Here is a 19,118-nt window from a genome sequence, read left to right as displayed (position 1 = left end):
TATAAAGATGACTTTGTTTTCATTACAGTATTTAAAAAAATATATTTTAATTGCATTTACTGTATTATCAAAAACCTATGTTCATCATTGAATATATAGAAATATGATGATGTCATTGTAGAAACGTTGGTGATCTCGGCTGTGGTATTTTGTTAAATTTACATACCACATTCACCGTAATTAGCGCCAAAGCACGCTTAAAAGTTATATCAAAGGGGGAGAGTAGGCACTAATTAGTGAACCAAAATGTACGTTGTCGTCGAAAAATCTGTTTGAAAAAAAAGTCAGCCATATTGAACCCTTTTGGTACTCGGAAGTCGTACTTGTGAGTCGTGACACAATACTTTATCAAAGTTAACACGGCTTCCTTTGAGACACATTTTTACGTCTTGATTTACGTGTGAATTTGTTTGTTTGTTTGATGAATTAATGTCCTATTAACAGCTATGGTCATGTAAGGACGGCCTCCCATGTATGCGTTGTGTTGCGTGTATGTTGTGCGAGGTGCGTGTTTTGGGAGACTGCGGTATAATTATGTTGTGTCTTCTTGTATAGTGGACCTATTGCCCTTTTTATAGTGCTATATCACTGAAGCATGCCGCTGAAGACACCAAGCAACACACCCCACCCGGTCACATTATACTGACAACGGGCGAACCAGTTGTCCCACTCCCTGTGTGCTGAGCGCTAAACAGGAGCAGAAACTACCACTATTATGATAGACTTTGGTGTGTCCCGGCCAGGGGACAGAACCCAGAGCCTTCCTCACAGGGATATAGATATATATAATAAGCCTTAAACAAGTCGCATATTTTAAATAGTTTTGAAATTCAGGGAGACACTTCACAGTGAAGGTACCAATAAATAGTTGAGTTGTTCATACAGTAGATTTAGTTGGAGTTAAAAACAAAACATGGTCACCATTGAAGATATAGGTAACAAGGAATGAAATCATGCCTTAATATAAGACCAAATTTAGGATAATCATTATGTCCCTTTTAAGGACTTCACACAGTAGCAAAGATACACTTATGTCTAGAGAATAGTGAAACATACATTTGTAAATACATTTGGAAAGTATTTACCATGGATTCTGAGTTAGAAACATTTGTTTTTTGATAGAGTAAGTTTATAATCCCCACTCATTAAGAGAACATTCTATAATTTGACCCTAGTCTGAAGCTGTTCCGGTCCTTATACTTGTACATGTAACTTATGTTTTACATCTTTTGTCGATTTGGATAGATATTTATTACTTAGCACATTAAATATTGGATTTCTCATGTAAATATTATGGATTTGACATTAGTTTGTTGAACTGTATATATTATATATATGCAGCAGGTGGCATTAAATGACGACAGTACTATACGTGTACATGTATTTGCCTTTTAGGTCTATCAGTTTGGAGTGGTGCTTCAATCTAGAGATCCAATGATGTGAATCTCAAACTAAATAAAGATATAATCGACACAAACGGATATATCACTATTATTAATAATTAACTAGAAATAGTATAATCAAACAAATAGAAAAAATGTTGGGTTGTTGATAGCAACTTGACAACATAATTATTTTAAAGGGCCACTTATCTTTCGGAAACGTTTTTTAATTTTTAAATTTGAAATGTAAAGGGAGATTGATAATTTTGTAGAGTCGCAAAAGTTATTAGCTTACCGTTCATACTACACTTATCATCACCTTCTGAACAATTAAATTGAAAGAGATAAAATGTTTATTTTCATAAATCGGGTCGTCTTTTGTTTCCCGTCGTCGTCCTAATTAGTAATTACCGCATGTTAGTTGACAATCACTGCGCCAGACGGCAAATCAGCGAAATGAATTATCATTAGGCATAGATCACGAAGGGAATGTTACGATTATTTGGGTTTGTAACCTCATCTGAGGCCATCAATACACATTTTCTGATGTTATTGTTGTTTTTAAGAAATTATTTTTTTTGTTTCGAAAAGTTAGTTTTAAACAATATTCATGCAAACCCTTCAGATTTTACTCACGAGAAAGGGAAAGTTTCATAAACTCTAATGAATCGAACAAACAAAAACTCCATCATGTTCAAACAACATGGATTGTCAGTAGCAGCAAAGTGTATTGTTGTAAACGACAAAGTTTTTGACAAAGCCTAGAAGTTTGAACCCGATAGAATAACGGTGGCGACATCTTTAAATAATAACCACGGATTATCAGCTCATCCGGCATCGGTACAAACAATATGATTAAGAAAGGAAACAAATGTTAATGGCAGTAACATCTTTTGAGCAGACATCACCTGCTGCTATTAACAAGGCCGATACGAGAAGAGGAGACAGAACATTTTAAGACACGTTGTTGATATCCTCGGTTGTCTTACAACAGTGAAATCGAAAACAATACACTAACTGTGTGGTATCCTGAGTAAGTACTCGGTAGTACTATAACCAAGAATTTCATAAAACACAGAAACTACACCAATAGATTGAAATCAAGAAAATTCAAAGAAAATACAAGTAAAAAAATGACAGCTAAGAATAAATATACTTGTGTCCTTGGTCAAGTTCTGGAGCCCCACAATCGCAATGGTAGACTTAATTGAGTCGTGTCATTCGATTATCGATTAGGCCTACTGTATAAGTCGTCTTTGGAAATCCTCGTTATAAGAACATATTTGCTGAAAAATAGCAAAGCGTAAGCAATATTAAAAGAAAAAATGCAACAATACGCAGTTCGTCAGTTTTGCAAATTAATTTTGGCGGATATATACACAAAACTTTGCGAATGTATGCAATTTCATTTTCGAATATACAAAATACGTTTGTGATTACACGCAAAACTCTTTTATTAAATGTCGCTAACACCTCCGTAGTTTCGCCCAAGGGCAAGAACATGGTTGCCGTCATGCAACTCACGTGCTCAGATACAAACCGCGCGAAACTACATGTAAGTCGCGTACATATATATATATATTCGAAAACTTCATGTGAAACGTTAATGCATGCGTACGTATATTTGCAAAAGTATTGCGTATATCACTTGATTACGTACATGTACGTGTAATTTGATATCGTTTTGGATTAAAAGGTGAGCCCTGTCGAACACCTCTAGTGATTTTAGTACATTTAAAGAACTATACAAGTCTTTGAGACCTTTTGGATTTTACATGCATTTGTATTTCAATGGTAGACTAGTCGACGATGTCGCTAGTACCTATAATATATCGCTGTATTGAAAATTGTGTGATGACAAATTTTCATTGTAGGAGTAAAAGAGTTTTTTTACCTACGTGTAGAAGTACATGTCCATGGATCTAACGTTTTTATGTTCACTACTCTCTACAAAGCCCTTATTCAACCACATTTGGAATATGCGTCTGTTATTTGTTATGTACATCTGTTAAGAACAAAATTGCAATAGAAGAAGTCCAGAGTAGGGCTACTAAACGTCAATCTGATTAAAATACATATCCTTATAACCAATATTTTAATCAGATTGACTTTTTATTATATATAAATATTCGGAATCGACGTCATATTCTAAAAAAAAATAAAAAATAAAAATCTAGCTACAGTAGGCTACATAACCAAACTCGGCTATTACGTTCAACGTGTGCACGATGTAGTTATCGTCCTTGACTGAACTTGACAGCTGAGCAAAGGTGGCGCTACCATAAAAATCAACAAAACAAAACTCACAAACACGTGAGTAGTCGACCAAAAGTAGGAAGCAGATCTGGTCCATGACTGCTTACCGACTCCTGTAGGTCTCCACTGGAAAGTAAGTAGAATACTATATTATTAAGAAATTCGGTGTTTTGCATGATATTTCAGTGTCAATATGAATGCGCTATAAATCCAAAAATGACAAAATGACCTCAGTCCTATTTCTTCACCTGTCCGATCAGATGACCGCTGTCTAATCTTCGAGTTCAAACTATGTTTGAAAAATGCACGGAACCTGATTCGATAATTTAATTGATTCGATTCTGACTCACCTCATTTGATAATCATCAGTCACGTAAATTTGCATGACAGATGAATCAGAATCCTACTGAATAACACTGATATAGCATACATAGTGCATTCGGTGCACTGATGCACCAAAGTCAGTTGACTGCAGGCTACAAGTTTGCAGTGCAAACAGTGTGCAATTTGATGTGGGATGTCTATTTACACAGAATCGTAATATTTGTCGGAAATTGTGTTGTCTTTATAACTTTAAATTAATAAGGATCCCGGAGTTTATAGTATTTAGGCCGATTTCTTGTTTTAGTTAGGTTACTACAGAATGTCAAACTCCTAAATTAGATAGTACATATTGAGCTATAATTACATGTTAGGCTATATGTTAAATCTTACAAGTACCTGAAATATAATGTTCGAGCCAACATTATCATGCCATACACTTTTTATAGTGTTATTATATCTCTGTTTCTAAATTTCAGGATGACATGATGGATAAAAGAAGTTGTGACGAAGGCTCCTCTTTACTAGGGGAGGATTCAAAAGACACACCTACCGGTATCCCTTCAGTGCCCCAACCAAGATGGACGTTTCCCTTTATTATTGAAATTACTGTTTGTATGTACTTTGTCGCTAATGTGATCACGGTTCCTATAAGTCAGTTTTACGTGTACAACCAAGTTGCTAAGTCATACGGAATCCCAAACTACATAAGAGATGATCAATCCAGTATCTGCAATAAGAATAATGAATCCGAATCAACCATCCAGGTCATCAATAGCATTCAGAAAGAGGCTTCTAACCAGCTTATGTACATGTCCTTCGTCAGTAGTTTTACAGCAATCATTCCGACATTTTTTCTCGGATACATATCAGACAGGTGTGGGAGAAAGGTATCTTTCTTGATCAGCTTATTGGGGCTTTTATTGCACCAGATCGTATATATTGTTGTGTTCTATTTCGATGCCCCGCTCTCTTATCTTTACATCGGGAATGCCTTGGAGGGAATCTCTGGGTATATGTCCTGTGCTATAATGACGGCGTTCATTATGCTGGCCGATGTCACATCTCCAGGCAAGCAACGTGGATTTAGAATTGCAGTCATGGAAGGGGTCATTGCTTCTAGTGTAGGCTTAGCCGTATTAGCTGGAGGGTTCTGGATCAAATATTCAGGGTTCCTCCTTCCAATGGTATGTTCCACTGGGCTTTCCGTTGTCACCATCTTCGTGTGGATATTCGCTGTGCCAGAAACACGGCCGTTCCGTGAAGACTTCAGTCAAATTGTGATAAGTTTTGACAGTATTAAGCGGTGTTTTGTTTTCTACTATGAAAAAACCTCACAGAATAGGAGAGGTAAAATGTTGGTTCTTTTGCTAATTCTAGTCACTGCAGCTGCATGCTTCACATCTAAATCTAATGTAGTCACACTTTTCCTGCTAAACCAGCCCTTTTGCTGGTCTGAGGTTCATATAAGTGTGGTGAATGCACTCCAAATTATCATCAACTGGGTAGTAGGAATTGCATTTCTTCGATTCATACAGTATTGGATGCGGGACACTAGTCTACTTTCCTTCGGCTGTTTTATTGGAACGGTGGCTCACATTACTTTAGGTCTTGCCAACGTTGGCTGGATGATATATTTATGTAAGTATTTGATTAAAATATGAATTCATTATGGAATCCAAGATTTCTGAAACAAGTAATAAAATACTTTTATGAGTATGGTAAATGTATTGTATTAGGAAACATGAGTTAGTATACATAAAGTTCTACCGTATTAGAATTTTTACGTAATTTTGTATATACACCATACATGGTTTTCAATGCTCAATGAACTTAATTGCATTGATTATTGAGGTAAAATGTGGCATGCATGATCAAGTCATATTATTTAAATCAGGTGTCAGGACTTTATAATATCTTCTAGCTATAACTTGGGCTAGCAGGGTTGTGGACAATCAGGAAACAAATAACATAAAAAAGATAAAGAAGAAAACAAAGAAAAATAAAAGTAAAGAAAACAACAAAGAAAGAAAGAAAGAAAAAAATTGTGATACTTGGATGATTGCAATATACTTTAAAGAACACAGGAATTTCAGAAGAAGAACAAATTAGATCTACAGTCTACAGAGGTTGTTTCCCCTAGCAATAGGATATTTAAACTACATACTTATCAGTATATATATACATTACCAATATCTATTATTTTCCACTTTTAACAGATATGGGGATAGTGACTTTCTCTGTTCTGGTTGTCCCAATTTCAAGGTCAATGTTGTCCAAGCTGGTTTCACCTGAGGAGCAAGGTAAATGCCACACGTAGATAACTAGGGTCACATGCAGATCAACCAACAGAAATATATTTATTATGTCTTTCATTGTCATGATGTTTTGTTACGATCATGTAAGTTTATGAAACCTGTATCGATATCTATAGAATAAGCTTATAATTACTTGGTTCTCCTTTATTCCTACTGATGCCGTGTTCAATATAGGCTATGGTGGCCAAGTGACCGTGGTTAAGACATCTCAACACATTACCACAAACCCTTCATCTATGGGTTGCAAGATTAAATCCCATATGGGCCATGCCATTTGCTTGGTACTGACCACTGGTTGGTGGCTCTTCTCTGGCTAGCCTTTCCTCCACCTCTTAAAACTGGCATGCCTTTATAAAATTAAATGACCCTGACTGTTAATAACTAATCCAACCGAACGTGTATTTCTATGTAGGAGCTATGTTTGCTGGGGTGGCTGCCATGGAACACTTAGTGACAGGACTAGCAGGGCTGCTGTTTGGAGAGATCTATAAGGATAGTTTGACCTTCTATCCTGGAATGGTTTTCTTGGCGATAGCAGGGATTGTATTTATTTCACTGATTTTATCAGGGTAAGTACCAAAGGAGGGAGACATGATTGGTCCATTGTTTCATGGTCATGTGATAGCAAGATATTGATGCTTGAGAAGAGTCATACTTCCTCAATTTTGCTATCCATACAAAATCTAACTGGGACATGATAGGATGTAACAGGAAGGAAGGTGATACAATAAGGTGTTACGGGGTAGGAAGAACAACAAAACTTTCCCTCTTGTATCACAGGGCCATGCATAGTCTCTATATGAAAAAATAGCCAGAAATACACATAAATAAATGTTTATTTATATGTATTTCTGGGTATTTTTTCATATAGAGACTATACATGGCCTTCTTGTATGGTGTTGGTATATTTTTTGAAATCACTGACTGTTGATAGAAACTGCTTGTTAAGGATCAGAGTTTTAGTTGTCTTTGAATTTATTTCATGTTGAATTTGATTCATGAGTAAAAAATATATTGGGAGTTATCTTTCTTCCAATAAAAATCCTAAGAGTTTGACTTCAGTATTGGAGTTGTCTTTCTTTCAATTGAAATTTTGCTGCACACTGTTCTTTTTGTAGGTTGTTGTGTGTATGGATGAAAGACTGGCACCGGAGAGAAATGGAAATCATAGTTGAAGAAGAAAGCTAAATTACTGCATTTAGACAATATTGTCATGTAAACAGAATTCCACGATAAATACACAGAAAAGGTTGGGTAATCACATGTATAGAAAAGGTAACATATGATCGACTTGTTCGTAATGTTTGATATTTTACTTTACCAACATATGTTTCACCATATTCGTAGTAAATTGCAGCTCTTCTCTATAAGTGTCCCGAACCCAATACCGAGAAGGTACAGTAAAACATGTTTATAATGAATACACTTACAAAAATTCATGGTTGTAACATAGTGATTTTCATTCCCAGTCAAGATTCCGGCATGTATTTTCAATATGTGTATAACAAACAATGTTTATAACGAATTAATTCTGATGGTCCCCAGAGGTTGTTTATAACCATGTTCTACTGTATAGAACAAATATATAATGTAGACAAGTTATAAGTATCACTATAAATATATAATGTAGACAGGTTATAAGTATCACTATAAATATATAATGTAGACAGGTTATAAGTATCACTATAAATATATAATGTAGACAGGTTATAAGTATCACTATAAATATATAATGTAGACAGGTTATAAGTATCACTATAAATATATAATGTAGACAGGTTATAAGTATCACTATAAATATATAATGTAGACAGGTTATAAGTATCACTATAAAGATATAATGTAGACAGGTTATAAGTTAGTATCACTATTCATTGATACTAGTTAGAAATATAGATACTGTTCACCAACTTATTTTCGCTTTTTTATGATTTAATAAATTTAAAGGAAAAGGGAAAATCTCAAAAACTAATAACTGCGAAATGTCACAAACATAGGTACAGGTGAGCTACATGAATCTTAAATGTGAAATTAAATTGTTGAGAAAAGGTAGGCGGACATATGAGTGGGAAATTACTTAAATCACAACAAAAATCAGTTGGTTTTATAAAGTATGCTGTTTTATGGTTATAGAATGTGTTGTCATTATTTATTATCAAAGTCATTAGATAGAATGGTTCTAATGTTACTATATATAGCTAGGAAAGTGGATACGATCTGGTCACAATAGATATTATTCCTTAACTCATTCACCCTATGATTTCATAATGGATTGGTCTAGTCTTTCATTTAGAAGAGCCTAAATGAGTTTTCAGGGGTGAATGTTAAAACTGCCCAGATATTTTAATCACCAACATTGCTTTAGAGCACATAATAAATGGCAATGATCTGAACAATAGTATCTCTACAATTTGAACACTTTTTTTCAAATTTTGATAATAAACATGTTATTTTTCATATATTTTTTTTAACATTTTGGTGAATATCAACATTACCTGATAGCTATCCACTTTGTGCCTTTTTGCCCATTTATGTAAGAATTGGATCTTTTTCACCTGTCTCAGTTTGTACGGGTATCACATAATACTGTTACATATAATCTCCACCCATTTTTCTTGATCTGCTTTTTTGAAAATTTCTTACCTATTTTGTTTATTTCTTTTTTCCATTCCTCATTTATGTTACAATATTCTATGTTAACACAAGATTACCGTACCTTATTCTTAACTGTAAAATAATTTATTATGAAATCAATAATGTGTCGTCACTTTTAGAAGTTTGTTCTCCTGTTGATAATATGTGTACTTTAATTTATATTAATTTGACCAACGACATTTTTATTTTCTGGATATTGAAAGGTATCAACATTTTTGATGTATGAAAGGTCTGCCATGCAATTTACCTGATACAGAAAGTAAGAAAGAATTTTATAAACAGTATACTCACTTATTGATTTTTGTTCACTTCTGACTATTTTGATATTTATATGTGTTAAACAAGGTGACATTTTAAGCCCAACTCTTACATATGCTTACCACATGTAATTATCATTTAAATTCATTAAAGCAATACATGTTTACAATTATCTACAGAAACCTTTGCCAATTGCAATGTGATTTTTTATAACTTATAATTGTGCTGATAATGCTGAAATGATGTTTTATATCCAAGGCTTATCTCTCCATGGTAATGCTAAGTTTTAACTAAGTTGTTGCATGATTGTTTAATAGTTTTGTTGTTTTCTGAAGCTGAATTTAAAGTAAGTTTTTATATTATGTATTAATGTATTGTAAACATTTAAGCTTAGTTACAACTTTGATAATACATAATGAAAAAAAGTAGTTTTTCATGTTGAATATTATTGCGAGTCATTTCTAAAACTTTTTTTTTCTGAAAAAAAAACCTCTTGATCATGAAACGTCATTAAAGAGAAAAAAATATAAATTATAAGTGTGTTAAGTTTGACTTCTTTACAGATTGGTACATTTAATTAATCGTTTAAGTCTTTTCCAAGGAATGGTAAATGGATTCTTTGTGTTCTCTCTGTGGGAGAGCTTTAGATGCCACGTTGCACTTTGTTTGAGGATTCTACCTCTTAACCCTAATATGTTCACAAAAATTGTTCTGTTGATTTGCATTTAGTTTGATTTTTAAAATTTTCTTGGCATTGATGAATTTTTAAGATACTATTTCCTTACAACCAAAAATAACATTTTATAATATGCTGTGGCAATACAGTGTTTTTTGTATTTTAAAATGTTTTGCATTTTTATTTAACATTTTTGTATATTTTGTGGATGTGATGTCATTTCACATCTCTTGTATTCATAGAAATTAAAGTGATTCCATATCTGTATATTAATTGTGAATTCAATATGAAGTTACCAATACTGTTTGAATCCAATGTTTCCAACTAGTTTTGAAGGTCAGTCACTGGTTTATTTTGAATACTTAGTAGTCTGATTGGTATATGGTGTATTGGTATATGGTGTCGTCTAACATGGGGCTGGACAGAGAATGACCCTCTGGATGATTGTAAAGTTCCGAGTCAGACAATAAAAATCACTGTGCCTCTCGTGGTTAAGGAGATTTCTATGTATTTCTTTGTGATACAGGTTAAAGCACACTATACGTAACTATCAAAAAATTCAAGTGATCGATATTGTTAGTATTGTAGATTAGTTAAATTAGATATATTAAAGAATATTCATAATGTTTTTTGATAACTTTGGTACAGCAGTTGTTGAAAGTCGATACATGTAAACATGCCTTCATTTTAAACTGTCGCCATAGAAGTTACGAGTATTGCCGAACGGAAGTCGGAAAGTTCATGACCCGTTTTCGGAAGAGTTCGGACAGACGTTACGTAGTTACAGTAGTCACATGACGTTCTCGCAAAGACGTTACATTGTCGGCTAACTTCGGCTTGTTTGACTAAGTGGGACCCACCTAGCGATAGTTAATATTTATTTGATTTTTAAAGAAATATTACGAATCATTATCGCTCATCTTGACTTCGATTTAGTCCTGTCTATGCATGATTTACAACAGGATTTTTTTTCAACATTCTTCTAAATCAAGAAAAAACTAAGAAAGATACGGATATTGGGCCTTTAAAACTATATAATGTGATGATGTATAACTTTAGGTTGCTTTGAACTTTACATGTAAAGTATGAATTGCCTCTCATTCATCATAATGATAACTCTGACACTCAAATGCATACATCAGGATAACTAAGATAGATAGCTTTCTGTTATTGGGCGCCGTCAATCATTATTAGATCACTTTTGGTCCAAAGCATGTCTGAGGAGTCCTAGAGGGACTATATAACCACTTAGAACGGACTACTGCTCAAGTAATGGAATCAAACATTCTCAATGATTGCTCTGTAAAATGTGGTAACATGAAGCACTATGAAGTTCAGCCAAAAGTGCTAAATAAGACAATAATATATCTCAAATCCTTTGATGGTTTTATTAAGTACTAGTTTTACACATACTATATATTTCTCAATAAAAGATCTGATTCAGCTGAAATTTTGTTGGCCAAAAAGTGCTAAATAATATGAGATATTAAATAACAATTTCTTTTCTGGATTTCTTTCACATATGATTTATTGATAAGTTTAACAACTACCATGTATTCTCAATAACGATCTGATTCAGCTTAAATTGCATTTAGGGCAATCAAGCTCAGCCCAGATTTTGTTTTGATTTTGCCCAAAAGTGCTAAAATAATATTAAATATTTTTTTTTCTTTTATATTTCTTTGACCTATATTTATTGTTAAGATTTACAACTACTATGCATTCCTCAATAACGATCTTATTCAGCTTAAACTGATATGTTCATATTTTATCAATGTACATGCAGGAAGTGAATACAAGAAGATATTATTAGACTAATGTTATAATTGGTTGGTATCTTCATTACCATGCTAATGTTATAATTTGTGGTATCTTTCTTACCATACTAATGTTATAATTTGTTGGTATACAATTTCCTCATTTTATGCAATACGAACATTTTGGTGCATTCACTGTATTATGTATGTCACATTTGTATGAAAAAATGCTTTTATTATTATATTTTGTTTTCCAGAGATACGATTCTGAATATTACCGTTAGTTCTGATTATAAATGAATCTCTGAAATTCTCTTCATAAAATTCCTTATCAGTCTGTAATTTGGAACGTATATATTGAATCCCAGAAACTATTCGCTAAGTGCCATCAAGGGTTGTTCTCATTATGATAATGGGGTTTGAACTTGAAGGACAAAGTGTAGCAAAAGGTTGTACTATCTTTGATGACCACCAATTGGAGCTCTTGGAAATATTGCATGTTTAAAGGCCCACTACTTTTCCGAAATGGATTTTAATTTTCTAAATAGTAATGCAAAACGAGACTGACAATTTTATACAGCCGTAAAAATTATTAGCTACACTTATCCTTATCTTCCGAACAGTCAAATTAAAATTAATTAAAATTTTCATAACGTGGTTCGTCTTATGTTTCCCAGTGTCGTCCTAAACGCGGTTCGTCTTATGTTTCCTAGTGTCGTCCTAATTACCACACGTTGCTTGACTATCACTGCACCTGACGGCAAAACAGCCAAATGAATCTCGACTGTTAAAGTTATATGTGTCGTAATTGGTCGAAAATTTTGACATGCTATTTTTTCTTCAATTATCGATTTAAAACCATAAGTTTTAATGAATAAAGCTGTGAAAATCATTCAAATGGACAGACAATCATATATAATGCCTTAAAAACGTTAGTTAGAACACATTGGTTATGTACTGTGACATTCTTTTTTTTATGCCTTATACATGTTTAGATGGAAATTCAGAAATCACTTTACAAATCCTAAGAATACTTTAAAAATGTGCAATGAAATGATGGACACCAAGATGACTTCATGGTCTGACCGTATGTACTCATTTCATTACACTGAAGATGTTAATATAATGATTTTTGGCAGTACTGCCAAAAATCATTTTCAGTCCTTTTTGTACTTGTAAAATTAAAACCTATACAATGAAAGTATAAAGTATTGTAATTCTCAAAATGTTGGTAACATTTGGAGTTGAATAACATATTAAAAGCTCTTCTTGATTCGTGACTATGAAAAATACGGCACATATAACTTTAACAGAAATCTAGTATTTGTTGGTGTTGTAATCTCATCTAGAGGTCATTGATATAATTTTTTTGTTATTTTTGCTTTGAAAAAACTTGTTTCGGAAAACTGGTGAGCCTTTAATATATACCAGTGTATAGTAGGTTGTTAATAAAAGTGTGATGCTCCACTAGTCCAATCCGTCTACACTTTGTTATTGATGCTGTGAAACAGCAATCATAGGTACGCTAAGCAAGCTTTGGGCACATCAAAACAACAATAAGAATCCGCGATGAAAATTAAATGCTGTTTTGTTACTTTCACACCCTAATTGAAGGTATAAAATAATAAAACACACATGTATCATAATTGTCACAACGATAATCGATGTATACAATTACGCAATCAGTGATGTTTTCCGATGTTTACTTAGAACTATTTCGTTTTGATCTTGGTTCAGATCTTGTGTATTCCCGAAAATCACACACAACGCCGCCTTAAGTTATTCCTCCGCAGTAGATATTCTTATATTATCTATTTAGTTGAATGGTACCAAATTGATGCTATAAATGATGATTAATTATGTTTGTTTCAATGATTTATACAAAAAATAAGATTTAAATGTGTTTGCAAAAGTCTTATTTGGTTGACGTTGCGAATTATATCTGTTTAAATTACTACGATCTCTTCCATCTAGAGATGTGAAATCTCGAGTTGCTTCACTTTAAACGTCATTGCCTTTCATTGCAGGAATTAATTTTTTATAGCTACCTTTTAATTATTTCACCAAGATCAATTCAAACAATTACATATAGAAATTATACATGTGGTGTCAATCTCCAGTCAACATTAATTCCATTTTTCTTTTTTTTCTGAAAACATACCGTAGTAAACCGAACTATATCTGATGAACTTAATACGCACTCTTCCATCTAGAGATGTGAAAGCTCGAGTTGCCTCCCTTAAAACCTCATTACTATATCACCGTAGTGAAACTATTTGTTCAAGCCATGTTTAAACAAAGATACACAAAATATTTGCAACAATGTTCCATAACATCAAATGGATCGTTGGTAACCAAATTATGACTTTTTATTTGACAAAAGCATCTGGCCATGATTTATAAGTCAAAAGTAGGCAAAGGAAAGTGATACACACATGCAAGCAGCCATGTTAGTCTTTCTAACAAGGAATATTTCTGTTGTTATTAAATGGATGTTAATGAGATCTAACTCATTTTCTTTTCTTTTAAAGGGACATTGATGAAATTGATAATTTCAGTAATTAGAATGTGTATATAGATTACTTACATGTATTAAAAGAAAATAGCAATCAGATTTTTAAGAGATTTATTGGTTTGATAAATCTACTCATTTCAGACATAAGAAATTTTGATATATAAAATATATATCAGTTATTTCAGGAAAAAACCTATTTAACTTGTGGTGGTTGAATCAACTTTGATTATATTAAAACAATTAATATCTTTTGTTTAACTCCAAAATTCAACATTGTACATCATATAAATACAATGTTCTACAACATGTTAACCAAATTTAATATAAATGATAAACCAATTCTTTTATTCCTTTGTTTGAGTCCTTCATTCACAGCATCTATGAGTGGCCTTGGCACTTTGATATCATACAAGGTGTAACACATTTGTTAGGCTACTTAGCTAGGCATTTTTGTCTGGTATATGAAATATTATGTGTTGTGTGTCCTTCAATGTTTTAAATTTTTCATATTGCACAAAATCTCTTAACCAATATGATGGATTTTAATGATACATAAACCCTACCACAAAGGTAAAAAGTTCTCTTTGAGTTTTGTTACATGTTGCTTAATTATTGAAAAAAAATATTGTTAGTTTATATTTCATTTTTTGTTTGTAATTACCGAACTTATAAGTACAATAACTATTATTTGATAGTACATTAATACTGATTATACACCATGTCGTTTTATACAGATTCTATACGGTCTATGCGTTGGTGATTTTTAATGATGAAATTATGAATACAATTTATTCCAGTGATATGACTTGTGTTGTTATGTGTATTTCAAATGTTCACTAACAGAAGACATGAACATCAGATAAGACACACCAAAGTGATGTTCCAATCCGTCAATAAATCGTTACTCACGATCAGATGTAAATCAACAATGATTACAATCAAGGGACATAAGTATCATTTTATTTATTTTCACATATTTCTTTTCATATGATCCTCCTGACTTTATTTTCTAAGTTATGGTATGAAAATATTCACTGGAATGATGACTTATCTGTTTTTATATTTGACAAAACAACAAATTGTTATCACCTATCCTGGTAAAAGTTATATTACTTTATTCAAATCGCCCTGCGTCCGTGGTCCGTCGTCTTGGTCCGTCGTCCGTCCGTAAACAAAATTTGTTATCACTATTTCTAAAAAACTGCTGCAGGTATTTTGTTCAAACTTCACATGGAGGGTCCCCTTGGTCCATAGTTGTGCCATACAGGATTTGTGGCTGATCGGAAAAACAAGATGGCCGCCAGGCACCCATCTTTGATTTTGGCAGTTGAAGTTTGTTATCAATTTTTCTTGAGAACTACTGAAGGGATTTTGTTCAAACTTCACATGGAGGGTACCCTTGGTCCCTAGTTGTGCCATACAGATTTTGAGGCTGATCGGAAAGACAAGATGGCCGCCTGGCAGCCATCTTAGATTTGGGCAGTTGAAGTTCGTTATCGCTATTTCTTGAAACTATTGAAGGGATTTTGTTCAAACTTCACATGGAGGATCCCATTGGTCCCTAGATGTGCCATATAGATTTTTAGGCTGATCGGAAAGACAAGATGGCTGCCAGGCGGCTATCTTGGATTTTGATAGTTAAGGCTTTTTATCACTATTTCTCAGAAAGTGCTGAAGGGATATTTCTCAAATTTATTATGTAGGTTCCCCTCGGACCCTTGTTGCATATTGCATATTTGGACCAATCGGTGAACAAGATGGCCGTCAGGCCGCCATCTTGGATTTTGATAGTTAAAGTTTGTTATCGCTATTTCTCAGATAGTACGTATACGGAAGGGATCTGTCTCAAATTTCATATGTAGGTTCCCCTAGGGACCTAGTTGTGCATATTGCATTTTGGGACCGATCGGTCAACAAGATGGCTGCCAGGCAGCCATCTTGGATTTTGATATTCAAAGTTTGTTATCGCTGTTTCTCAGAAAGTTTGTTATCGCTGTTTCTCAGAAAGAACTGAAGGGATCTATTTCAAAATTCATATGTAGGTTCCCCTAGGGACCTAGTTGTGCATATTGCGTTTTGGGACCGATCGGTCAACAAGATTGCCGCCAGGCAGCCATCTTGGATTTTGATATTCAAAGGTTGTTATCTCTATTTCTCAGAAAGTATTGAATGGATCTTTCTCAAATTTCACAGGCAGGTTCCCCTAGGGCCCTAGTTGTGCATAGTATGATTTGGGACCGATTGATCAACAAGAGGACCATCTTGGATTTTGATAGTTAAAAGTTTGATATCGCTATTTCTCAAAAGGTATTGAAGCGATCTGTCTCAAATTTTATGTGTAGTATGTTTGAAAAAGTTTAAAAAGTAGAGAAAAGATCCATCTTTCCATTGTCAGACATAGATCATTCTTTGGTGGGCGCCAAGATCCCTCTGGGATCTCTTGTTTATAAGGATAAAGAGGAAAACGGCGGCTCAAATGTTAATGTATATGTAAAAATACTAATTTTACAAAATTAGGGCAGCGGACAAATATGAAAATGCTGGTAGTTAACTTTCGTTTTCTGTGTAAATATTCATCAAATTTGACAAAAAAATAACCAATTGAAATAAAACGTGCAAATGCATGACATACATAGAGGAAAAAACACACCAACTACGAGTGTTTATTGACTGCACATCTTAATTGAGACAACTTTATGTAAAAAGAAAGCAGCAATATTATCAAGAAGTTAAGGCAATGATAAGTGCCTTTGCTTTATAACAGACATTAAAATGCATTTACTAGCATCGCAATAATATTTTATCATATTTTAATTGCAGTATTTCTCTCAAATGAGATTAGTAGTTAATTAAAGATGCTCCACCGTCGACAAATAGTATTTTTTCACTATCAAAAACAGGAGCAGACGATTTAGTATTTTTCTTCAGTTACAAAAACTACTAACTTTACACCATTACCACCATTGAAAAGTTTGAGTTTCTAATTCTACGTCAAGTTAAAAATATGAAAAATAATTGCATCCCGAAAAAATTCCGACGCACTATATCCTATATGGAATGAAGTACTGAATGCGCATGCACAAAAGGCAAAATGAAAATATATATATTATTGTTTGTGTGAATTAGACATACATACACACGATTGAATACCAATTATTGTTCAAATAATGAATATCATTTATGCTCTGTCGGCGGTGGAGCATCTTTAAAAAATAATTGAAGATTACTTTGTCCACCTGACTGATCAGTTCTGACAATGGTACTCTTCATTACCTATAAAGATTGACTCAATGCTGGATCCTGCTTGATAGTTTTACATTCCGTGAAATAATAATAACAAAACACTTACCCTTATGAAGTAATGGTTTTCGATGGAATGGCATCATCTGCTTCAAAATCCTCTTCCTGTAGGATATCTTGCTAAGGTGCAAATATGCATACTTACAATATACCAGTACCTATATCCGAAATTAAATTATCCAAGTACCATAATAACATGCTTGGAACGTCTTTCTTTCAGGTTCAGAATATCTTCTGCGGAACTGGGCATGATGTTTATTTAAAAAAAAGAAAAGTCGATATAGTTTTCGTCAACAAAACGTTTGATTTTAATCTTGTCTAATTACCTAACTTCTAACAATAACCGCATATTGATATCATATAGTCCGCTTTTGAAAAGGAAGACCGATATGCTCTTGTATATCATAATATGACTCTTTATACATTAGGAAAAGCTCGTCCGAACATGTTCCCCTACAGATCTTTGTAACCAAAAAGGTTGGCTTAGCATCACTTTAGATTGTTATTCGTGTTGGAAGATCAAGGTTACTGCTACTTGAAATAAATGTCTTTTTCGATTTTTCTGTAGACCCATCAATCTCGGTTTCCATTCAGTAATTTTTTATGTGTGTGTGTGTTTTTCTTTTTTTCAAATTCATGCTAGCTAGATATAGAGACTGTTTGGATTGGTCTAAAAATAAGGTCAAGGTCACTGGAATTAGAAATATAGAAAATATGGTTTTGCACCATACAGCTCTAGTTTTTCTTGGGTTCAAAAATTCAAGCCTTTATCATAATATCCTATTTACCGAAAGTGTCCGCTCTGAATTGGCGAATTCCATATTTACAAGCTGGGTGATACTGGTCTTGTATGTGAAGATTCTAATAGATTGCACAATGCCTTGTCAAATACCTATGGCCAGTTTACAACAGCTGTAGAGGTAGTTATCGACATGCCTGTCAAAGACAAAATCTACAACGTAAGGGTTAAAATACGTACATTAACGAATGTAATAGGGACCTGATTTAGTCAACACAATAATGTGATTAATAAACATTTTATGGCCTTTTAGAGTCTGGTGTTTGGCCTAACCATCACATCACATTCATTCACGTTAATTCATTAATGTTGAATACCAACACAGCTCAGAGAACAAAGCTCTTTTCAACACTCAACAATAAAAAATATCGAAATCATTCTTGAATCACGTGCTCCCAATTCAAACAAATTGGGTCTATTTCATATTTTGAAATTATTATATCATATTAGAAACGCGACGTTGTAAAAGACGGAAGGGCAACATGGTGCCATCTGATTTTAAAGATAATTTTATGTTATATTTCCTTGAACAATCCTGTATAGATATATACATTCTGGTGTTTCTTGATAAGAATGATGATGACATTTGATATCCTAAGATCAGAAACATTTACTTTTCTTGTACCTAGCCCACACGCCTGATTTTACTTTGTTTGTACTCAAATACACCGGTTTTGTTCATAGTTTAGCCCTATATATATTCACAGTGAGTTATAACATATTGTCACATTTGTTGACTGGATAAAGTTAATAATACGCTGATAGCGAAAATGTAATTGAACAGAATTTTATTGTTAAGATAGAGGTTGTTTGATTTTACACACTTACACTTTATCTTTAGTCCCCTTAGAATTGAAAATGAATTAAATGAAATATGTTTC

At 33.4% G+C, this 19,118-nt stretch overlaps 1 protein-coding gene across 1 annotated transcript; it reads left to right on the top strand.

Annotated features, from left to right (window-relative positions):
* The first annotated feature begins 3,531 nt into the window (after positions 1-3,531).
* LOC138318741 (lysosomal proton-coupled steroid conjugate and bile acid symporter SLC46A3-like) lies at positions 3,532-10,408 on the top strand. Its single transcript, XM_069261387.1, has 5 exons — positions 3,532-3,771; positions 4,439-5,600; positions 6,179-6,262; positions 6,690-6,846; positions 7,396-10,408. The coding sequence occupies exons 2-5, from the start codon at positions 4,445-4,447 to the stop codon at positions 7,463-7,465; spliced, it is 1,467 nt and encodes a 488-aa protein (XP_069117488.1). The 5' UTR covers positions 3,532-3,771; positions 4,439-4,444; the 3' UTR covers positions 7,466-10,408.
* Positions 10,409-19,118: the final 8,710 nt, after the last annotated feature.

The sequence above is a fragment of the Argopecten irradians genome, chromosome 3 (genome assembly GCF_041381155.1).
Source record: "Argopecten irradians isolate NY chromosome 3, Ai_NY, whole genome shotgun sequence".
In the NCBI taxonomy this organism is placed as follows: Eukaryota; Metazoa; Mollusca; class Bivalvia; order Pectinida; family Pectinidae; genus Argopecten; species Argopecten irradians.
The sequence above is the reverse complement of the archived record's forward strand: the minus strand, read 5'-3'. Positions and strand labels throughout refer to the sequence as shown.

Excerpts from the sequence above, each read along its gene's own strand:
- LOC138318741 (XM_069261387.1), top strand. The coding sequence starts at position 4,445 with ATGATGGATAAAAGAAGTTGTGACGAAGGCTCCTCTTTACTAGGGGAG. Across the intron at positions 5,601-6,178 it reads TGGCTGGATGATATATTTAT|ATATGGGGATAGTGACTTTC; the intron begins GTAAGTATTTGA and ends CACTTTTAACAG. Across the intron at positions 6,847-7,395 it reads ATTTCACTGATTTTATCAGG|GTTGTTGTGTGTATGGATGA; the intron begins GTAAGTACCAAA and ends TTCTTTTTGTAG.